Raw genomic sequence first — 24,210 nt, forward strand, 5'->3', positions numbered from 1 at the left:
GGTGGCCTTGTGCCACTGTGGTGGTGTGCTAGTGCTTGAGCTCTTTCTTAGAGCAGTCTTTCTGAGGACTTGCAGATTTACATAGCAGTTGTGCTTCCCTGCCAGAGCTGCTGTCTCTAAAGTGAAGTTAATAATTCCCAACCCAGTGAAAGACAGAGGGAATCTTTTCCTGTACCACCATACTTGTGAGGCTCAACAGAGAGCACAACTAGGGAAAGCAAAGCCCAGCAGCATCGAGCCATGCTGGAAAGCTTTTGTTTGTTGGGGTGTATCTCCATCTGGGTCGCCAGAGGGCTGGCAAAGACTCTCAGCGTGATAACACCATGCTATGGTGGGTAGAGAGGCATCCCCTTCACAGCCTCTACAATTCTGCTTCATCTCAGAGTACAAGATGGAGTGGGAGCAGGGAAGAAGGAGATGGCTTTTTCTGGCTTTGGTTATCTTCCCAGCCCTGTTCCCCCCTTGGCTGTGGGAAGTCGTAGCTCCCACTAAAATGATGTTGGCAATGTGAGAGAGTCTCTTTGCTGGTGCCAGAATCCCCATGCAGTCCGTTGCCCAGGGCAGAATATGTGAGTGTGTGTGTGTGAGTGTGTGTTGGTGAGTGGTGGGATGGGAGAAGCTGCTGAAAGGCCAGTGGGCTCTTGCTCTTTGGAAAGGCATGTCTGGTGTCAGAAGAAAACAATGGGAAGAAAAAATGCCCAGGTTGTTGGGGAGGTGGCAGCGAGAAGGGATGCATCCTATCCCAGATCTTGATGGAAGAGGTGCTGCTCCACAGCCTCCCTCTCCCTGCCTGATCCCAGGAAGCCGGGAGCTGCCACGTTCATGCTGGAAACACTCCACTTACATTAACATATGTACTTTATATGCCTAGGGTATAAAAGTGCTGCATTCAGATCCCCGAGGAGGCAACTGCTGTCTGGAGTCCAAGCGGATGGATTGACCGGGCTGTCCCCACGTGCTCTCTCCGTGTCTGGCGCGCATGGGCCGCAGCCCTGTCATGTCGCCCAGGAGATCGCGGCGCTGTGCTCCTTTGCTTTCATCCTCAGGGCAGCGATGCTGGAGGTCTTGCGGTCCGGCTCGCTGTTCAGCTCGTAGCCATTGAGGCTGGGGCTCATCCCGGCTGTGCCGAAGAGGCCGCCCATGTGAGTCTGTCCCACGTGGCTGCCGGGCCCGGAGACCCCAAGGAACTCGGAGACGCCGCCGGCCGCGTGGGGGTGAGCATGGGGGGACATGCACGAGGGCACCGTCTCGCAGGGGACCACGCAGGCAGGCACAGGGGACGCTGCTCCGTTGTTGCCAATCCAAGAGGGGTTCTGGATCTGGGGATGGGAAAAGAAGCGTCAGGGCTGCCCCATGCAGGAGATTTTGGGCAGCTGGCCTGAGGGAATGGACTGTGTCCAGCCCCGGCCTGGTAGGGCAGCCTAGTGGAGGGGCAGCCAGTGAGACGGACATGCAGTCCTGTCTGCTGGGCCCTGCCAGCTGCAGCACCCTCAGCGCTCCTGCAGCCAGCAAATCCACTCCAAAACCTGTATGCCAGCCTGGAGAGGGGCAGGGAGTGCAGCAGGGTTACTCACAGGGAGCAGGATTGTGCTCCTTCTCTGCCACAGCATCTGTTTATTTATTCCTCTCCCAGACACTGCTCTTACTTTTTTTGTCCCATGAGCACTTTTCTCAGCACAGGAAAATTTGTGTCATCCATGGTGTTTCTGTGGTCCTACTCATTACAGAGGGATCAGGCTGAAAGCAGTGCTGTGAGGCTGCTCATCCACCGTCCTTCTCCAGCTCAGGGCAGCTTTGCCTAGGCAAGGGCTATTTTGTACCACACAGACATGCCTGTCGGAGCTGAACCCCCAGCACAGGCAGCTTCATTGCCCCTCTCCCCCAACAGGGCCCATCCAGGCAGCATCACCCACCCTGCTGCAGAGCAGAGCCCTGCAGGGCCACCTCAAGAGACCATCTAGGATCCTGCAGGGTCACTCATAAAATGATATTGCAGAAGACAGGAGGGCTCAGTATTTGGCAGTGGAAATAGGTGTGCTGCAGCAGGGGGCACATGGGCATGCAGGATGAAAGCAGGGAGGAGGTGAGCAGCTGGCAGGAGCAAGAGAGCAAAGGGCCCTTCATCCCACTGCCCCTTTCCACTGCTTGCCCTTGGGCCCTCTCTGATCTCTTACCTCCTGCAAATTGCTTTTCAAATTTTTGATCTCTTGTGCTGGGAGAGTAGGGCAGTGTATGGAGGGAGAGAGCAGTGTAAGTTACAAAGGCAAGAGAAGGACATGCTAAAAAGGCTGCTGAGAGTGTTCTCTGCTTGAAAAGCTGCTTTGGCATCTCAGCTGTTTCAAAAGGGTTTCTTGTTCAGTTTATGGAAGACGCCAAGCGGGAGAGAGGTCAAACACTCCCAGCTTGGCTGCGGGGTAGCATTGGTACAGCACTGGCTGGGGAGGCAGCTGACAGGGTGTCAGGGAGAGAGGGCTTCCAGCAGATCTGTGGGGGCAGTCAGGTTCAGAGCATCATGCCTGCAGAATTGCGCCCTTGAGCAAATTCTGGGTGGTGGGAAGAGGAGTGGAGGAAGGCGGGAGTGCTTTCTGGGGTACCCTAGGCACACCCTAGGGCTCCAGGCACACCCTGGAGCTAGCAAACCCCAGTCTGCCTGGCATCATCTGGAGTGTTGTGAAACTGGGCTGGCCCAGTGTTTCAGAGGCTATTGTGCTGACAGGTTTTCCAAGACAGGAAGCTACGGAGGGGAGGCAACACTGTGACTTGCTTCCAGGGTCAGGGCAGGAATGGTTTCAATAGGACTCAGAAGCAGCCTCAGGTACCCCAGCATGGCTGCCCCCTCCCTTCTTCCTTTGGAGCATAAATCTACAACTCCCTTGGGAAGCATCCTCAGATGTCACCAAGTGTGCTGTGCGTACCACAGCCCATCACCGGGACACTGCTGTGGGAATTTGCCAGGGGAAAAATCCTTTTATCCAACCACCATGTCCAAGGGGCATCAAAATCAGACATGGTAGCAGGAAGCCTCCCTGGGATCTGCTATTCTTTAGGCATGAATTAGTCTTTTGGATCTCTTTCAAAGCAGTGGAAAGTTAGTGGGCAGCAGCACATGTGATAGGATGTGCTGAGCAGTGTGACCTGTGCCCAAGGGTTCTGCTCTGTATCACACAGTGCTGGGCCTGGTACCTGCTTTAAAGATGGCTGCCCTGGGCCAGGGCATGAGGGAGCCAGGCAGAGCACCTGACTAAAAAATTGCCAGCCCTTCAGTACAGCCTGGCAGTATAGCCCCGGTCCCTGCAGCCTTGCCTAAGGGCAGGCGGATGTGCCTGAGAAGTGAAGCCTGGCTTGGGGAGCACTGGGAGCAGAGGCAGCGTGTCCAGCAAGCACAGTGCCCAGGCAGGGGAATGCACTCACCTGGGCGTAGTTCTCAGCACGGGTGAGCAGAGGCAGCTCGTAGGCGGTGGAGAAGTGGGTCCGGACCTGCTGCATCTGACCGAACCGCTCCCGCTTGCGCCATTTGGCTCGCCGGTTCTGAAACCACACCTGGGGAGAGGCGACAGCAGGGCTGTGAGCAAGGGCAGCCCGGCAGGGGCTGGCAGCCCGGCAGCCCTGAAGAGCCCACCAGAGGGCAGGGCCTCACCAGGCGGGTGGTTTTGTATGGCACAGAGAAGGGCACTGCTCCACACACATGCTCTGCAGGGCAGAGACCGTCCTTCCCTGCTCTCCTGAAGGTCTGGGGCCAGCCAGCCTGTGCTCCTAGAAAGGGAACACTCCATGCAAAAGGGGATGTCCATCTTCTGGTGCACAGCTCCTCTAGGGACATATCCAGCTCTTGCCTCCCACAGCCTGATTTGCCCCGGAATAGCCCTTCTTCCTCTTACCCCTAAATCTGTGTTACCCAGGCTCTGCCTGCAGCTCTCCTGCTGTCAGCCAGTCTCAGAGACGTGTGAATACATCCATGTGTGCTGCTGCTGCCAGGCTGAAAACAGCAGTGACGGGGCTTTCCCCAAGACTAATCCTGGCTATGATGATGCCATTGACTGCAGCTTGCATTTCTCACCAACTCCCTCATTTATCTTAACCGCAACAAAAAATACAAAGCTGAACACCCCTTCCCTCCTTAGCTGCAGGAAAGGACAGGTGTCTTTCTATAACATCCTTTGGTTTACATTGAGTTTTCTTTGCAGGGTTTGCTACTCTTTACTTCACAGTGCTGCTCAGATCCCTTCAAGGCAAAGACCAAAACTCTGTTTCTGCTCTTATTTTTACTGGCTTGACATCAGTGTGGATTATTGCACTGTTGTCAGCACCATTGCTCCTGATTTGCATCAGCCTCAGAGAGATCAGAGCCTGGCCCAGTGTCTTCAAAGCCTCTTGAAGCTCGTGAGTCAGGGAAACACATCAATCAAGAGCTGCTTTGAAGGCACTGAGAGATGAGGGCGATCACCAGGGGCTGGGTTGTGCAGGTCACGCCAGTGCATGAAAGGAGCACTCCTAGAGCCTCTCAGCTCTGCTTCGAGTTTTACACGGTGACTTGCTGCAGGGGGCCAGAGGGGGTATTGCTGACAAGCAGCTTGGCCCTTCCTGTGCCTGGCCATGGGGCAGCTTCGCTGCTTGCCAGGCACCTGGGCAAAGCAGACACCAGATAGGAAGCTCATGTCTTCACAGGACAGCAGGACAAGCCAGGTGCTTGGCACAAGGTAGGATGGCAGGACAATTTTTGCAGGGGCAGGAGTGCTGTGGCACCTTCAGCCTGAGTCAGTGCAGCCAGAAGCTGCTGCTGGGAGGGATAAGGGGTTTGGGTTTGTGGTCTGAGCTGACCTTCCTGCTTGTGCTGGAAGACTTGTTTCAGGCTCTCCTGCTTCAGTTTCTGCCTCCCACCACATAGACAGCGTTGTGCTGGTCTGTGTCAGTCAGGCCTGTGGTATGAGTAGGCAGCTGAGGGTCTGGCCGTGCACTGTGGTCTGCTTTGGGCAGGGAGCAGTGCAGCTGCCAGGCACATGCTCCTCATGTGGGCTGTGGATAGCACAGGGTTTAGTGCTTGGCCCCATGGCCATGGCAATGCCACTGGCATGGGCCATCCACAGGCTGGCCAAAGCAGCAACCTGCTATCAACCCCCTATCCCGAACCAAAAACCCTGTGAGTGTTTTCAGTAGGTGCAAAAAGCACTGGGAGAAGCATCCTAACGTTATCCCAGCTGCACACACGCTGCACATGCAGAGCATCCTACTGGAGCGGGTTTGATGCCTCAGGCATCTGTCTGTTTTTCTTCTACCTCTTCTTGGCACAGCCGCTGCAGCCCAGCTGCAGGCCAGTCCCAGGGCTGGCCTGGATCACGCCGCTTTGATCTGCAGATTCAAAGTTAGCGGTGGTGACCTGGTTCCTCCTCAGGCGGAGGAGGCCCCGCTGTGCACAGAGGGGTGCAGAACAGGTAGGGAGCAGAGGGCTGCCTGTGCAGGACTGGGATGAACATGTGCCAGGCATACGCGGCCCCTCCCTGTGTGGGGAAGGCCCCGGCTGCCTTGCCCATCTGAGCATCCCACCTGGGAGCAGGGCGGCCCAGCTCCGGCCCCCACGGCAGTGTGTGGCTCTGCAGTGGGACCTTCAAAGCCAGCAGTGCAGGGTCTGTGCCCTCTTCTTCCCAGGACAGCACAACAGCTGCCTTGACAGAGCAGAGTGAGGTCTCGGCCCCTGCTCTAAAACATTTATGCATTGGATTGAACAGAGCAAAGTGATTTAAACAGGCAGCTCCCAAATTGCCACGTGGCTGGTGGGCTGGGACGATGTGACAAGTCATCGCATTAGGCTGAAGAAGAGTGTCCTTCAGTCCAAGTGTTGGTGTCACAGGCACCAGAGACACTCTGAGAGCTGACAGTGAGCTCTGAAGCACTTGCGGCAAGGTTTGGACCGCCTTTTTAAGCTTTCCTTTCTCCTTTCTCCTCTGGCCCAAATCCTTATAGGCTTCTTGGTATCTTGCAGTTGGGTTTCTCTAGACCTCCACAGTGCTCCGGGGAAAACAAGACAGGCATGGCAACGTATAATGTGAAAATGTCAGCAAAAAACCTCAACTAATCCTCAGTATTTCCACAGCCTTAGAAGACACCTGCTTTTAAAAAGCAAATCTAAACCCAAACAGAAGTTCATTTTCCTTTCATTGCCTGTCACTCCTTGTCAAGAGCGGCTGTTGTGGGATGGGAATGTGGCAGCAGAGGTTGCAGTGGCTAGTGCAGCATGTTCTCTGGAGTCAGGATGGGCTACTTCTGCTGTGCAGGGGCCAGCAGTCACTGTGGACTGAATCTCAGTGCTAGCAATTACAGCAGGAGTGTATGGTAATGTCATGTATCTGACTCCTGCAGACAATGCTTTGATAAGCCCTGATGTACCAAATCAGCCCTGTAAAAATCTACAGAACAGAGAATGTTTCATATCTCCATAAACATTCAGCTATATGTGGTACCTAAATCCATATGCATACACAGCTGACATGCTGCTGGGGGTGGAGAGGCCAGAAGTGGCCTGAGACAAAGCAAGGAGGCTCCTTCTCACTCTCTTGCTGCCTCTACCCTCACACCCAGTGGGCACTGCCAGTCTGCCCCTGCCACCAAGCCCCGTGTGCCCTGCACTGGGCACAGGGGGATGGGCTCAGCTGGGACTTAACCCAGGCCACTGACCGTGTCTGGATATCTGGGGGCTGCATCACTGATTTGTCCTTCCTCCAAGTTAAAGGTGTTTTCCCCTCTCTCCTACCCCCACCATGGCAGCAGTGGGTGAGGCTGCCCTCTGCACATGTGGTGATGGGCTGGTGGCAGCTGTGGGGTTGTGCTCATGCCCTGTGCTCAGCACCCCTCACTTCATCACTGCTCTGATGCAGGTAAGAGCTGCTCACCACGTTCAAGTCTCTTGTGCTTTTACTCTCTTCTGGCAGCCCCACAGCATCCATTCTCCCCATTCCTGTCCTCTCACCCTGCTACCCTCCTCTCTGCTCAGCCTCCATCCGTCTGTGTTCAGGACCCCGTCCCTCTGTGAAAGGCCAGGCTGTCTCTCCTCTTGCTGGAGATGGACACCAGCCTTTGCTTTTCAGACTGCAAGAACAGAGCCAGAATTCATCCTTGAGTGCTGAAACTGGACACCATTTTATCAGTGGCCTGGAATGGGAAATTGGAGCCTGGGATGAGAGAATTGAATAACTCGAGCTTGTTTTCATTTCATGTTTAATTTCCTGCAGGCTTAGCTCAGTCTTTCCGCTCCTTCCACCAGCCTCCCAGGGTTTTATGGGGGAAAAGGGATCAAGATATATTACTTCTTGCTTTGCTTTGCTTTCTTTCTTTTCTTTTTTTTCCAAGGCGGTGATTTTGCTGCAGCGGAGTTTGACATTTCCCTCTCACTTTCAAGCCCCCGCCGCATCACAGGGTCACCGCCAAAAACATTTCATTAATGGTCCCAGCAATCATAAAGCTGCCTCTGAGGGGGGCTGGCTGAGTGGTTATATTCCCTGGCTGCGAAGCCTCCTTACAGTCCCATCCCCTTCTCTTCTCCCAGAGAGCAGTCCAGGAGGCAGATACTGATAACCCAAGAGAGATAAGCAGCCAGGGCCAGGCTGGCATGGGCTTGGGACATGCCTGTGTGTGTTTCTGTGCAAAGGAAAGGAATAATGTGTGAATACACGTGTCTACCTTGTTTTTCTAGTGCCACTGCCTCAGACATCTGCTGCAGACCTGGATGAGCTTAAAGAGCCTCAAGCAGTTGCTGGTACCAAGCAGAAGCTCTCTCTGGGGCTCTGCAGCCCCAGACATGGAAGAGGAGAAGAAAGGAATGGGATATACATGGTGTGTAGAACTAACATGAGCACAGATCCCCTGTGCACCCTTGCAGGTTTGTGGCTGAGCCATAGCAACCTCTTCCTGGCTGTGCCTCTGCACAGAGCTTATGCATGGCTCCCACTCTGGAAAACAGGGATGTGCAGTATCTTAATAGTACATGGAAACAAGGGGCAAGGTTGTGGGGAGTAGGCAGGAAAATTTGCATTGCATCACAGGGGGAATTAGCTTTGACATTGTCAGACACCAGTACAGATGGCTGGAAACTGAGGCAGGCAAGGAGATGGAACAGGAGAGGGGCCTGGCCATGGAATGCCACTGCTTCACAGACAGTATGGTCCACCTCATGTATGCTGCTGGCATGGGCTCTTCTCCAGACACCAAAATCTCTGGCAGCTACTTCACTAATAAGCATGAGCCTGGCAAAGGGATGGAAAAATCAGAGCCTTCCTGGGCTCTGCATCTGGTCCTGCCTGCAGTGCAGCTGGTTATGCTCCCCAGGAAGCCAAGCCTGCCAGAGGGGATGACCTCCAGCCAAAAGCTGTGAGAGGGAGCATCACACCTTAAACCTGTGCCTCACCTTTCTGCCATCTTGGTTTGCTTAGTTCAGCTTCGCAGGCAGCTGAAGCTGACCTCCAAAAAATCATTCCAGGGCAGCCTTGGCAGAGGGGCTACTGACCTTCCCTCAAAGCCCATGAGACTGCAGCAGATCTGTGCCCGAACAACACCCCCAGCACCCCCAGCAGCCAGAGCCTTTCCCTGTGCCATGGAGGGTGTCTGAGTACCTAGCACCTGCTGCTCTGGGCACAAGGCTGCTGCTCCTTGCTCTCCAGTGATAGCAGTGTGCTCTGCTGCTGACAGCACAGCAGGCCTGCATCACGAGGTGGTGGCCTGGTGCCAGCCCATAGCCCAGGTCACCAGGTCCTTCCCGGCAGAGCCAGGGAATGACTGAAATGCAAGTGCTTACCCCTTTCACCATGGGGTAAGTGCACGAGCAGCCAGGCCACTCAGACAAGCCCTTCAGCAGCTCTGTCACACGAGCCCTGTCATCGCCATCCCAAGTGAGAGGTGGCACTGGCAGGGAGGCTGTTCTTGGCTGCCTGTGGCAACAGGCTAGTGGCACGCTTATCTCAGAGCAAGTTGAAATTCCTCTTTGCCAGATATACTCCTGGATACCTAGGGAGTTCTTCTGCCCTCAGCTGGAGTGTGATCCAGTAGTAAAGTGGGGAAAAACCCCAAAATGAAGGGTTATATGTAAGAATGTGTAGATTGCATCTGCCTCACCTGCCCTAGCTCTGATGGACAGCCCTTCACACTGCCTGGGACACACAGTAGCTGCAAACCCTGGCTCAGAAGTGAGCAGGAGGAGCTTGCCACCCTCCAGCACCTCATTCTCATTCCTGAGCTGAAGGAATGTCATGCACTGTGCAGCCAGTAACCTGATGCTATGCTGGCCTCCCAGGAGACCCCATTAGCACTTGTGGTGTGTTCTTGGGAAATGAAGAGCTGCATGCAGTGGCACAAGTGAAGAGCTGGTGTTTGTAGCACTGCCTTATTCTGCCCATCCTGTGATGCTCAGCATGCTGCACTCGGGACCGATGGGAATCACACTGCTGCCTACTGAAACACAGCCATGCCCAGCCTGAAGAGAAACAGCTGTGGGGAAGAAGAGCACACCAGTCCTGCAAACCAGTTTAGGCAAGCATACAGGAAAAATTCTGCTTCTGGTTGAATTCAGAAGTGAATGTACAAAGTAAAATAGACTTAAGCATGGATGTGGGCCTTATTTGCAACAACTACTTGTAAAGTTTAAAGAAGATGGCTGGGAGCTGGAAATATTCCTGGTATAAAAGATAGAATCAGGTGTCTCCATGGGCCAATTATTCTTGATGCTAGAGCAGGTTCTGGGGGTGGTGAGCTGACAAATGCCTGCAGATGGAAGTGAGAGGATTAGCTGTGCTGGAGAAGGAGCTGACCACCAAGGTGTGAGCTGCGAATGTCCGCCCCATGCAGTGGTGCTCCTTTTTGCAGATGCTTCTGAGCCCTGACACAACCTGTTTAACCTTGACTCACAGGAAAGAGCAGTAGTCAGAGAATCATTCCCTCCTGTGATGTGCATTTTGGGTCTGCTGGCCCCCCAGGTTATTTCAAGGGAGCTAATTCATGAGAGCTGGCACCTGTGTGGATGGGGGTGATTGAGGCTGTCAACAGAGCGTGGCTGTTTGTCTCTCCTGCTTCTCCTAAGGTGGTGGGTGCATCTTTTGCCTCCAGATCTCCAGCTTTCGTGCAGTTTCAGCACCTGCCAAGCAGCAACAAGAGCTGCCTCTCTTGCATCACCACGTTCTCGGGCACTGAACTCCCAGTCACCCTGCAGCCCCATGTGCTAGAAAGAGCTGATGCTGTGGAAAAGCTTGCTCCAACTCAGACTAATGAACCCGTGTCCCCTGCAAGCCTCCTGAAGAGAGCAGGTTTTGTGCAAACTTTGTTCAGGGTGGTGGTGAGGCTTACCCACCTGCTGTCCCATTAGCTCAAGCACAAGAGGTGTTTCTGTGAACACTGGATTGTGGGACACCAGACCAAATAAAGGAGGTGACACCAGTGTCAGACGTGGATGAACCTCCTCGTGCATTCCCTGTGCCACAGGTTCTGATTAGGGCTCAGCTGCCTGCAGCTTATGGAGGGGCTGCAAGGGAACCCCAGAGGGTTTTTGGAGCTCATCCACCCCTTACCCAGCGGCAGGATTTCCCCCATACCTGTACACGAGCCTCGGTGAGGTCTGTCCTCATGGCTAGCTGCTCCCTGGCATAGACATCGGGATAGTGGGTCTTCTGGAAGACCTTCTCCAGCTCCTCCAGCTGGTAGCTGGTGAAGGTGGTGCGGTTCCTCCGCTTCTTGCCCTTGTTGCTCTCCGAGTCAGCCTTGTCCATGGGGCTGGGGAGGTCTGTGCTGGCTCTGTCCTGGGGCACTTTCACCCCGGCCTCCTTCACGCTGAGGTAGCTGCTGTCCATTGCTGAAGGGTCGGAGCTCGGCTGCAAGTCAGGCTCTCCCAAAGCGCTTTCCTTACCTATTTCAGTGGGAGGCAGGGGAGGGAAGAGGAGGGCAGGTTTGACCAAGGGGAGGGGACAGGGAGAGAGAGAAAAGGAAACACATGTAAATGTTTTGACCTATTTTGCCCACCACGGATGGACAAGAGGAGGTTGGGCAAGCTCTCTCAGCTTCTGCTCCCTCTCAGAGACCCGGGTGCGAGGATGAGCCCTGTACTCAGGTGCACACACTCCAGCAAGATCTTCCTACAACCTCTCAACACCCACATCAGGGTTGAATGCCACGGAGCACTACATTCCTTGGTTGTGGCCACAGGAAAGGTCTCTGAGAGGCACCCATCTGCTCCTTACACCATGCAGGTCCCCTGCCACCAGCCCATCTCTGCTCCCCTGCTGAATAACACAGCAGAGAAAACCAGGAGTACAGAGCAGCCGCATGAGGTGCTCAGTGGAGTCTGTTTCCTGCTCCTGCATCCTCTGGCAGTGCTGGTGTGTCAGCAGAGGTGCTCCTGACTGACACTCCCAGTCACCCCCACAGCCTTCTGCCAGGACTTGCACTGCTTTTGGCAAAGAGGTTGTGAAAGGGGAAAAGCACAGTTTGAGACACCTGCAGAAGCAGCACCCCATGTGTGCAGGGCAGAGGGAAATGAGAGGAGTGTGACAGCAGTCTGGGGCACTGTTCCCACCTGGTTGCCCTCAACAATTAATTAATGAGACATGACATATGAGAGCAGTATGGCAGGCAGGAGGAAGAGGTTTCAAGCCCTGAACCAGTGAACAGGTTTCTTTCTAAAAACCACCTTTGAGCTTTGTAAATTAGGTATATGCACCTTCAGGCACAGGCACTGTGTGTGTCCTCTCCTGCACACCTCCTGCCACCAGTGACAGGGGTGTCCCCTTCATTAGCAAGTGTGATGCTAAGCCAGCAGGACCCTGGAGGGGATCCCTGGCTCTCCCTTATCTGATGCCACTGCTCTGCATGGTGGGCTGAACCCAGGACAGAAAAAGAGGGATCTGTGTGAGCAACTGGCTACCTGCCATATAGTGCACAGCTGAGTGTCACACCTGGCCACACTTCTGGCTGGGATCTTAGGGCAAAAGCATGGTAGCCCTACTGCAGGTTTTAACCTTGAGCCACTACGCTCAGTTCCTAAATGTGTGGGAAGTGATACTGTGGTATTTTCTATCCTCTATGCTCTCCTTACCAAGCCAAGGGCACATCAAGTGTCTCATATTTTTTTGAAATTTCCCTTTAGTCTATTTTTAAAACTTACCAGGCCAGGATCAGTCTTTCTGGGAAACAGTTCCACTATTTAGCGATGTCCCCACTGGGAGCTTTTCCCAGGCAATGTGATAGTGTTATTAATGCCAGCTTAGGCATCTTCGCCTGTGTCTTTGGCAATATTCATCTCTTGTTACAAAATCCTTTTGCTAATTCACTGTATATTTGCTGTTTAGCCCTTCTGTGAACAGCTCTGTCACAGCCAAAAGCCCATGAAATTGTTGTGAGAAGGTGCACAGCGTACAAGTCCTTGTCCATCTCTCACTCTCACAGCTGAAAGGCTGCACTGAGATGATTGGGATGAAACCTGGAGGGTGAAATGTGGCTGTCACCCTCAGGCATGAGAGCAAGGGTGGCAAAGGTTCAGCCTGGGGGAATGAGCTGTGAAAGGGATTTGGGAAGAAAATTGCCCAGGTGGTACAGAGGGCTTGCAGGCAGACCTTGGATGAAGGCAATGGAGCTACCTGCCACTTTCACCCTACTGTGATTTCAGATGTATTGCTTTCTCTAATATTGTTCCTTCAGACTTTTGAGGAGTTCCCTACAAAGCTTACCAAAGCTTGATGTCTATCTCAGTGCTCTTTGCTTTGATCCTTGGGAACATTTTGCAAACATTGATGCTCCCTGAGTTCCAGGACGAGTGTCTAGGCCAGTGACTGACACTCTGCCTCCTCCAACTGGCTGACCTCTCCCACTGCTTCTGGGGGATGCAGGTGGACAGACCTGTCCAAAACGGACTGGGACAGTGCCCTGTCCCACAGCCTTGGTAAATCATAAGCTACAGACATGATATTTATAATTTTTACAACTGAAAATAAAGCGGTTCCAGAAAGTCTGCAGCAACGGACTACCACCTATGAGACTCAGTAGAGACAGAGTAATAAATAAAGTATTCCAAGAGGTTGGCTTGGGTTTTTTTCCTCCTTTCTCTCTTTCTTTTATTATTTATGATGTCAGGAAGCTCAGTACATTTCCCCCACAGCTTTGCTCTGGCTGCATCCCTAACCCCTAAGCCTCCTGCAGCTCCAGCAGCATCAAACACAAGACCTGAAGCCTTTCCTTGGGAAATCCTCTGCTGGTTTTTTCTGCCTCAGGAGCCCAGTTAGCTGGGGAGGGGTCTGCACAAACGCACACAAACACAAACACACACAGAGAAAAGCTCTGTGTCTGTTCTAATTTTGTTGACAGCATAGCTCAAACTGCAGCTGAGAGCTGGGCCCAGGATTTTCAGCAGTGATAAGTTATCTCCATCACAAACCATCAGCCCCAAGGAGCAAGGGCTGTCCCTGCTGCACACACAGGGGGTGTTCCCATGCCTGCTCTGCCAGTCCAGAGCCTCCTTGCAGCTCAGCCATGCTGCTCTAGTGCTCCTGCACTGCAGCACACATGGGCTTCTTCACCTCCAGCCCCTGAGGGCCCTGGAAGGGACGAATAGTTTCCATGGGAGGGGCAGAAACTCTGGGATGGAGGGCCTGATGGCAGTGCTGGGAGAGTATGGTGTGCATCCAAAGAAGCAACTCTAATTCCCTAGAAGCAGGCTCCCTGACCTTAAACAGTCACGCTAACTGCTGAAGTGAAACAAATTGCATACATCTGCATATGGATATGCCCAGACTTCCTGTAACTGGAGATGGCCTCAAAGTTTCAGTGCAAAGTTTGGGGTCTCTGTTTCTAATCAAACCTAGAGAGACCTTGAGTTACATATTGTGGAGATCTCTACGACAAGGAGTTGATGTGAGACCACTGCACCTTTACAAGCCTGACAGCAGAGCTTGGTGCCTCCTTCACTGCTTGCCAATCCATCCTTGCCCTCGTAAGCAGTAGAAGGAGGATATTTTCTGACCTCCCACAATTATACCCTGCCCTCCCAGTGCCTTGGCTGCCTGCTAGACCATCAGCACTCCCAAGATCTTCCCTGAGTCACCCTGTGTCATCTGTCATGGGACAGTCCAGGATAACTGGGCATGTGGGCCCCGAGCAGCTTGCAGCTCCTTTTGGGCAGGAGGCATGCCTGCATTCCCACTTCTGCAGGGGATATGCAGAATAATGCCTTTCAAATCTCACCACATCTGTCCTGGGAGCCCTATGGAGGAGAAAGAGGGTGCAGGAGACACAAGACCATGTTCACCTGTGGCCATGAGGTAAGGCCCTGACACAGCAAGGCATTGCACTGCTCTGCGGACACACTCCTGGAGGGAACAGTCATCTTTATCATGCTGTCAGAATGTTTGGATTCACACCTTGTATCTGTTTTGTTCCTCAGGTGTGCTATTTTGAGAGGGTGCTGAAGTAAAATCTTCGCTATGTACAATCTTATCCATGGAATTTAATTTAGAGCAAATTCAGTTTGGTGCATCCACAGGGATGGAGACTGGGACATTTCCAACACACACCTTTGGGTCCAACTTGAAATGGTAGATCTGCTTTGCACAGCAAATGCATGACAAGCCAGAGCTCCTGCCTGATAGGCTCCTTCACACAGATCCTGTGATGGCAGCCCCACAGCCCACAAGGCTGCAGGAGAGCAACATGGCCAGCACAGGGCAGGGACAAGGCCAGCATGGCCCAGGGACACAGCCAGCACAGGGCAATTTCCCCTGGGCTGCAGGTAAAAGAGCCTGCTGGGTCTTGGCGCTGCTAATGTACTGCTCTGGCAGCATCTTGTCTGAGTTATTACAGTCTCAGTGAAGAGCCGATGCTATCCCAGTCCTGGGAGGCTTCAAGAACACCCTGGAACTCCTACTGGCTTGTGGCAGCTCACAGACATTGTCTGCCTGTGGATAACCCATGGCCAAAGAGCATGGCTCAGGTGGCATGGGCTGCACCAGCCTGCCCCCTGCTCCATCACTAAATGACATTGGAGCCTTCTGCCTTCCTGTCCAAGTGTGGGCACAGGGGTGTTCCCCCCTGCCCACCCCCAAATTCCGTGGCCTCCAGTGCTGGCCACTGCAGGGTGCCTCTCCTTGCCTGCACAGGCATGGTCTGACTCTTCATAGCAATGGCCCTTTAAAATAAAAAAGCTCTTAATGTAATTCTCTCAACTCTTGCTTACATACCAGTGCTAAAATTTTGCCTAGAGAGGGTTCAAGCAGTGCATTTACACTTCTTACCAAGGCAGATTTGCACCACATCCAGCCAGCACACCTCATGGACTTGGCCAACTACAGGAACTTTATCCAACTCCTGTGATCTTGCCCTAGCACATGCTGAAATGATTATACTTGTTTCTAAACTGTCTGTTGCAGTCTTCTGCCTCCTATCTGTCATTAAAGTCTAGAAGTCAGCACAAGACTATTATTTAAAAAACATCCACATTTTGGGTTATATAGGAAAAAACAAATTACTGAATTTTAGGCATATAAAGACCCAAATATTTAGGTTTATTTCTGTTCAGGGAGTCAGTACTCTTGCAGTCTGCACATGTAGAAAAGATTTTAACACTTTTTTAGTTGTATGTGGCATCACTGATTTTATTTGCAATGATCAGATACTTAATCATACTTTCACTCTTGTGCCCAACTGAAGTGTAAAACTGGGCAGCATCCATCTCTTAAATGCAGGTGGTATCATCCTAGATGGGACACAAACCATTGGCTTCATTCTGGGAGCTGCAGCTACCATTTGCTGCTAAGCAGAAGCTGGCTGGAGCATCTCCATTTCAGCTCTGGATAAGGATGAGTATGCAGCCTGTCCATCCCTCCCAGGCTGGGCCTCCTTTGGCTGATTCTGCAGAACCTGAAGGAAGGCTGAAAAAGGTCTGTGGTGTTCCTCTGCTCAAGGTACAGCATTCACTGACTTCCCATTGCACTCAGGAGACCACTGCATGAATGTTCTCATCTGCATGGACACTGTCCATCTCTGCTGAGCTTGTCAAAGCTGCTGGCACTGCTGCTCTGCTGCTGCAGCCTCCTGAGGCTCTGCAGCAAAGGGGGGACACACTCAGTGGTTACTCACGGTGGAACTCACAGACTAAAACCAGCTGTGAAGTGCCTGATCACCTTGGGAAGCTAATTAGAGGCAGAGCGAAGTCCCACAGAAAAGTCTACTTGTAAAAGGATGAAAGGGGGAAGGAGTGTTTCTCTCTACTGTGCTCCTCCTCACCACACCTAGGACTCTCCTCTTTGAGAACAGACTTATTTTACTGATCAGAGCATACAGCAGGAGCAATACTAAGGCATGGAGCAGAAAGGTCTAAAAACCTCCTTCTGCTGCTGAAAAGCACCCTGGAGGCAGTGTCAAAGATCCCACTCAGTAAGTCCATGGGTGGATTTTTGGTGGCCCTGAAGCCAGTGTATTACTTGAGTCTCTGGCTCTACCTCCACTGTGTGCCTGGGAGATGTTTCTGTGGGACTCAAGTTCACCTCAACCCTGGCTGCACTTAAGCCCTTTTATTCCTGGCTGGCTAGTTCTCCTGGATTAAATCACTGTATGAGTTTGGGGACAGACAGCTTGATAAACATTAGCTCTAGTGCTGCTGAGAAGTTTACATCACAGCAAGCCTTGGGAATATGCACTATTTACTTGGGAAAATTGCTGTTCCTCTCACTTTTATTCTGAGCTAGTTTTTTTTTCCCCCAATACAAACATCTGTTTTTGAGGGCATGTGTTGCTTTCTTGCCTGATTAGCTGGATTCACACACCCTGTGGCTACTTGGGGAGAGCTCAGCATTGTCTGTACAAATGCAACATGTGCTGCTTGCTCCTCTTTCATGTTTTTTAAAGGACACTAACAAAACTGGCTTTTACATAAACAAATCAATTCTGAAAACTCTGCATAGAAGCTGTGGCTAGAGAAAAAGGCACAACTCATTCCCCAAGTCCTTTTTCATGTGGCACATCCATCTGAAAAGCAGGAAAGTGCTGACTAGCAAATTTTGAAGGCACAAAAATGCTTCTAGCAACCTGCTGCAATTGCAGTTGACTTTCTGGCTCCCAGAACATGATATAAGGAAAGAGCAAAAAAATGTACTGCCATTGCCTCCATGGGGAGAAAATGAAACTGCTCCATTGCATGGGGGTGGTCAGCTGCAGGTTTGCAGCATGCCAGGCCATGTGCAAAGTTTGAAAGTATGACAGACAAGATGGGTCAGCTAATGCATTTTAAAATGTCTCATTTCCCACATGTCCCACTGGCATGTCACAAATAGCTAGGAAAAATGGTGGATTTCTGCTCCATCCTACTTGGGTCTCTGCCTAAAGCAGTGCATGTTAACCAAAAGCCATCTAGAACCTCTGAACTGATATATCCCCAGTGAGTACCAGCCAGGGAAGATGGACAAGGCAGACAACTATGAGAAGAGGGCTTCAAAGGGCTTTCAGTTTCATCTTGGCTCTGGTTTTGATACCTCTTGGATAAGTAGTCTCCTCCTTCCCAAGCAGTCCTGCATGCCTTGCCATGACAGTGATCGCCTGAGGGTTTCGGTTTTTCCTAAGCTCCTCAGAGCCAGATGTAAGCACCTAACTGCTCTGAAGACTTAGCTCAGTGCTGAATGGATGAAATATGTGATTTCATTAAGAAAAAAAAATCAGCATCACTAATATTGGGCAAAGTATTGAATGGTGTCATCTCAGTCATAGACTCATACCTAGACACAGAACAGACAGGTCCTGTTTGCTGAAGACTTATGTTGTCCACAGACAGGCACTGTAGGGTTTTGCACACCTTGATGCTCTGTCCCAGTGTGGGAACTCTGTTCTGCTCCTGTCTGAGCTGAGTTCTCCTCCTGGGACATCCTTACTGGCTGTCAGCATCTGGAGCAATGTCTGCCCAATCCACCAGGTCTTTGGGATCATTCAGTAATCCCTCTGTTGTGTTGCTTTTAGAAAAATCTAGATCCAGCAAGGTTGCTGCTCCTCTGCTTGGCTGATATCTCCAGCTGAGTTAGTGACAGTAGCATCTAAGGCAGCTGGGATTCAGCTCCCTCCCTGTGCTGAGGGCCTGGGAAGTCAGGCCCTGCACCTGCAGCAGGGAGAGGTAAAGCTGTGGAGCCCTGGGGCTGACAGCAGTCACTGGGTGCTGTTCACATGTGAGTGACAGCTGAGGTCAATGCAGGGCTTAGGGCTAAGCTCTCACTCTGAAAGGAAGAGCATAAGAGTTCCCATCAGATGCAGATTTATGTATTCATCTTAACCTTACCCATGTCATTTGGCCACTGCAAGGATCTGAAAAGATCCCTCCCCTGAGCACTGCAAGAGAAAAGGGGGCTCTTTTCCCCAAGCTGTCATCTTCTCCAGAGGTTTGCCCTGCAACCACTCGGTGCCTCTCTCTTCCCCACAACATGCTCTGCACATTTCCCCTACAACTTCCACCGCAGGCTGTGTGCTGGTTGAGCAGGACCTCTGCTCTGACAGTGTGAGAGGGAGGTATGAGGCAGTCATGCAGCCTTCCACACTTCCATGTGTGTGTTGCCTTCCATGCTAACCTTCCATGCTAAGACACTGAGTCCCCACCAGCCATCACCTGTGACTGAAGTTATAAATCAGCCATCTGGTCAAGGAGGGAGTGGGGGATTCCACTTCCTGCTGGTGAGGAAGCCTGGGGAGACAAAGCTGCCTGAAGGGAGATGATCCTTGCTCTGATGTCTGGCTATGGCACAGTTTAATTCCCTGCTGCCAGCTTGCAGAGTGATTCACCCCAGGTCGGTGCCTGCCTGGACGCTGTTCACGTCATTGGGTTGGTTGGTCTGTCTGCCTCTCTCTGCATTCTTCTGTCTGTCTGCTTTGCAAAAGCAACCTCTCTGCAGCAGAGACAGCCAAGCATTGCTGAAGTTTAGCTGCCTCCCAGAGGTGACTTCTAGTGGTCTGTTTTGTGCTGCTGGTAGCAGGGCCAGACCTGCAACCTGAAAATTGCCGACTGGGAAGAGGGGCAGTGGGAGGGAGGTCAGGGCCATTTTGTAATGGGCTGGGCAGGAGCTCAGCTGCATCTGCATTATGAAGTCCTGGTTCAGATTAATGGCAGATGAACTTCAGTGGCTTGTGGGCCCTGGCCAGGGCAGGGTCCAGCAGGCTGTGCCAGGCTGAAGCAGCCAGCCTGTGGCCCTAGTCCAGCAAGGCACTGCAGCTCATGTGTGTCCCTGGCCTAAAGTGCAGTGTTATGTACTTCAGATGGGCAGTCAGGCAAGCCCAAACAAATCTCCCCAACACTGCTCCCATGGTGCTCCTTGTGCTTCTCAGTTTGGGCCCTCAGGTGCCCCCATGGAGAAGACCTGGGGACTGCTGAGTCTGGATGAGGTGCTGTGGCAACCCCATTGAAACTCAAGTACAGCACAACTCAGGGGGATTTGAGTGCTACTAATTACACTTGGAAACTGGAAAGCAGAAGTGATAGAAAGCTGGAGTAAAAGCAGAAAACAACGAAAGTTGGCTGAACCTCACAGAACCACAGAAGGGGTTGAGTTTAAACATTGAGACAAAGTTTGGGCAAGATTTCTTAGCAAAGCAGTTCTGTTGTTCTTTAGTTTTATGCAGCTGATTAGTAAAGAAAGGCCCAGACAAGAAAAAAAAAAAAAACAAACTTTCAGCCCTCCCTAAACCTGCCTGTTCTTGGAAGAACATCTATAATTTAATTCCATTCCAACTGCACATTGCAAAACTCAAGGCTAGCCAGGTCTGGGAAAATTCCTATGAGCACTAGGCTTTTAGAAGCATTCCAGAAAGAAATGAGGTTTCTGGCTACCAAACCCACTAATTCACCATCACTGGGCCTGGGCAACAGACTGGCATCAGCTTTTACTGGCAGAGTAGTAGGGCAGCAAAATCCCAAAGTGAAGCAAGAAGCAGCACAGTCAAACTGGGAACTTGCCAGCTAAGAAGCAAGACACAATAACCAACAGCAAGACACAATAACCGGTCCAAAAAAGTACCTGAGAGCAGCAAGTTGTTTCCCCTGACCTTTACACCCTCATCATGAGTTGGGGACAGTGCTGCAGCCCCATTTCCTGCAGAGGAGATGCTGATGCCAATTGGGGTGGGAAAGCCCAGACTCCTGACATGGTCTGAAGGTGGCAGCAGCAATGACTGGTACCAGGGACTCTCATCCCTGGTCTCCATGAGCACACATGCAGTGCAGGGGGTACACAATGACATCAAGGTCTCTCTGAGCTTGAGAGTTGTTTTGAGGTATTGAGGAGACATGGCTGCACTGCGTGGCCTGGCCATGAACCCCAGTGTGTTCACACCGCAGCTGAGGAGAAAGGGCAAAGACAGAAAAATCCATCTAAGACTGGCTTGCTTGGAAAATCCACTTTACCCTGACACAGTCTAAACAAATATTTTTTTAAATTACTCAGAATGGCCTGGTCTTCTTATATGTATCCCCAAAGACTGTCATAAAATGTCTGCAGCAAGGACTCCGTGAACCTCTGGTGCCCTGCTCTAGAGGCACATATTTCAGCTCCAGTCAAACTGAAGTTTAATAAACCCTTGGCCTCTGTAGGTTCCCTCCAGCCTCTGCAGCAAACAATTCTCCCGTGCCTCAGTCAGGCTCTGGGTCTGTGTCCACCACTGGTGTTTGCCATCACCTGCCAACACCACTGCAGCATCTGATGGGAGACCACCATTAGCTGTGAGTGCTATGCTCTTGCACATCACCGTTTTTTCTGCTGGGGCTGTGAGGAGTGGGGAAAAAGTATCTGAAACTCTCCCTCATTTGCCATAAGCTCTGAAACATATATACCAACTTAGGACTTCTCTGGGGCTCTAGCTCCACATCCTTCATAACCTAGAAGAGAGAAGGTATATGTTTACTATGGAGTCAGGATAATCTAAGTGAATTATTTTGAATTATTCCAATAGTTGACACAAGCCACTGTACTTGGTAAAACTCTGGGAAACCCTGCTTGCATCATGGTTTAAGTGCAATGCTTTCCTCATCCAAAAAAATACTTATGTGTTGTTCAATAATCCTCCTTTAATGAAGTTTTGAAAATTCATCAAGGAGCAAAATTGATACTCCATGACTTGAACAATTACTCTCATGAGACACTTGTGCAAGAGCCCAAACACATGGTTCCCAAAGGAAAAGGATGAAAATGATTTACAGAATCAGTGAGGCAAAGGTTTATTGATAATGAGGCACCAAGAGGAAATGAAATGGATGTGCCCAAGATTCCTGTAGTAAATGAACAACAAATAGTATTCACAATCAGCAACTTACATTTTTAATTTTGAGCTGAAAATAGCAACATTCACAGACTCACAGATTATTCTGAGTTAGAAGGGACCCACAAGGATCATTGAGTCCAAGTCTGACGTGAATGGCCCATATGGGGATTGAACCCAAGATGCAGGTCAAATGACAGTTATTAAGGAAAAAAACCCCATTAAGTAGTACTGAGCAAGGAAAACATCCACAAAAGTGTGGTCTTACTTGTGAAAGGGGAGTCATGAATTGCTCAAAGGGTAAACTGTGCTTGTCAAGTCATTCAGAGAGCTATGCACTCTGAGGTCAGAGAAAGGGATTTCATTTCACTTGAGAACTACTTCACCTTGCAACACATATAATTGTCACCAGGGGGGAAAAATGAAATTAAAAAAAACCCAAAACAACCAAAAAAACCCAGAAGTAGGTTTGCTTGAGCCGAGAGCATTTGACCTTTACTTTCTACTCCATCTCTGAGAGTCAGTTATTTTCCCAGACTGTGCCTGGTGAGCTGCATCCTCACAGTGACTGCCCATCCTGCACATACTCTCCAGCTAAACACTTCTTGCTTTCTGGGTCTTTGGATCACAGACACTGCACCCCTCTCTATGGTGAACACTTCTCTGTTTTCTCATCATCATCCAGTGTTGGAAGGTGATCATTATTTACTGCCTGGCACCCACACCCTGTTCAGCAGTGTCACCTTGGCTCCCCACAGCATCCACAGAACTGTGCCAGAGAGTCCCACAGTGGTGCCCGAGTCACAGCAAGCCCCGAGAGCTGAGGCACTGCTATTTCTTGTGTTGTGTGGATGGCAAAGTGAGACAGAGAACACAACACACATTTTATCTAAGCCTGAGTTTTAAAAGGTACTTAGCACTGTCTAATATTTTTGCAGCCTGGAGGTGAAGGTCCTGTGCCTCTCAGATGCCCTGAATCATGCAATACCTTTGCATCCTGGCCAAGTAGATCTAAACCCCCATTCAATCCAGCACACTCCTTCAGAACAATTTTCTGCCACATCAAAATTCCTTATCCTCATCCCAGCCTTTGCTCCCCTTCATTGTCTGGGTCCAAGCAAGGCTGGACCAGCTACCAGGGTAAATGGCCACTGCAATAAGAGTAAGTTCAGACCTGGCTGAAAACACTTCCTAAAACATGAGAAATCTGCAGTGTCTTTAGGTGTGAAAATCAAAGGTGTCACTACTGAGACAGTTCAAACCACAACTCCTTGTGGCTAGTTGTTGGATAATCTTTCAGAGGAAAGGCACAAAGCACTTTTCCTACCCAAAGCCCAGCTCCCCTGTAAATCTGATGATCTTGCTCCACAGCACAGTGCGGCAGAACTTATGAAAAAAGTCATCATTGGATTTTTCCTGACATGGAGAAAACAAAAATGTGCTTAGTTTTATTTACATTCTTGGAAATGTCTTAACTGGTTCGAAGAACTTAAAAAAAAAAGTATTATAAAAACAGCCAGAGGCAAACAACTGCTGTGGGAGCTTTTAGGCAAGATTGTTAAATTTTGATTAAGTTAGAAGAAACTGGATGCAGGATTGTGGTATGAAGTGTCAGGCAGTAGACACAAACAACAGTGACTCTGGTAACACATTTTCCTAACAGAAAACAAAAAAATCATGACTCTTGGAAGGAGAGGAACTCCTGGAGCACCACTAGTTCTCAACCAAACTGGATGATTACATGAAGGATAATTACCATGAAAATCAGCCTAAATTAGACAGCTGAGTTCATGCCCACTTTTGTGTTTGCTTCCAGTTAGCATTCCAGAACGGGATCGTATTGACATGACTGACTACAAATGTGAAGTAAACATTAGCAAACATTTACAGAAATTGTCTTTAGGAACTTGTGAAAAGGAATGTTTGTCCCAGAAACCTGCTTCTGCCAGAGGTGCTCATCCAACCAGGGAACAAGGGCTCATCCTTTGTGTCCACCTTCCACTCACCACCACAGAAGCAATTTCAGCTGCCTGCTCCTTGCACCAGCTCAACCACACACACACAATCTGCTGACCAAAGATTACTCACAATCATCATCCCAACAACAATCCTGTGTCCCAGACAGACCTCAAAAACTCATATAGTGCTCACAATTTGCAAATAAAACACATGGGGTGTTCATCTCTCCTGCTCCCTGTCTCCCAAAATGCTTCCTTATTTTGGGAGATACCTCATCTCCATAAAGGTGGCTGTGTGCTGACATGGACCACAACTCAGAAAGTCTCTGCCTAGAGACATCATGATGCCAGTGCCACAAGCAGAGCTTCAGTGCTTAGAAGCTGCCTTTTCTAGCAGGGTGGGAAGCAGCAGGAGGCATTAAAAGCAGATGGAAAGAGTGTCTGCAGACAGGATGGCCTAGAGAGGAGAATAAAATACCCAATCAGAAAACATGGGCTGGAATCAATACACCTGGAAAGCACTGGTTGGAAAGGTATGTGCTCTTTCAGTTTCCTAGATAAGAGCAAGATCCCTTTTCACCAGCTTTCTTTTCTCTTCAGAAGCAAGCCTGTCCGCAAGGGTCTGGAAAGGTTGAAATTTAGGAAGAACAGATAAAAACTTCAGTTTCCAGTGTCTGAGGTCTCCTGTAAATAGTGGGGCCACTAGGCACCAGCTGGCCTCTGTTTCCCCGAAGCATCTCCAGCTCATAGGCTCAGTGTGCTTGCATGGAAAGATGCTGGGGGCTGCAGTGGGCTGCTTTCTCCTTCCTTCTCATCTCAGGCTAGGCTTCCCACACACTGCCTTCTCAGATTTACTATCTCACAGTACATTTGGGTCATGGTTTTTTGGATTCATGAGGAGAAAACACGCCTGTGTGGGAATGTGCGATTTCTTCTGCAATTCATTTGGTTTATAGGGCTCTCAGGAGAAAATATACAGTTGGATGTAAATAATAGGACTCCAAACTCCAAA

General features: G+C 50.7%; 1 protein-coding gene across 1 annotated transcript in view; it reads right to left on the minus strand.

The window, feature by feature from the left end:
- Positions 1-995: 995 nt before the first annotated feature.
- The window catches only part of ALX4 (ALX homeobox 4), a 37,292-nt gene continuing 14,077 nt past the window's right edge, over positions 996-24,210 (minus strand). The window contains exons 2-4 of the mRNA XM_054276195.1: positions 10,569-10,879; positions 3,412-3,540; positions 996-1,319 (exon numbers count right to left, since the gene is read on the minus strand). Of these exons, the coding sequence (XP_054132170.1) occupies positions 996-1,319; positions 3,412-3,540; positions 10,569-10,879 (764 nt within the window). The remainder of the gene's footprint in view (positions 1,320-3,411; positions 3,541-10,568; positions 10,880-24,210) is intronic.

Source organism: Melozone crissalis, unplaced genomic scaffold (assembly GCF_028551555.1).
Source record: "Melozone crissalis strain CALT ecotype California unplaced genomic scaffold, PUWL_Pcris_2 ptg000018l_1, whole genome shotgun sequence".
Classification (NCBI taxonomy): Eukaryota; Metazoa; Chordata; class Aves; order Passeriformes; family Passerellidae; genus Melozone; species Melozone crissalis.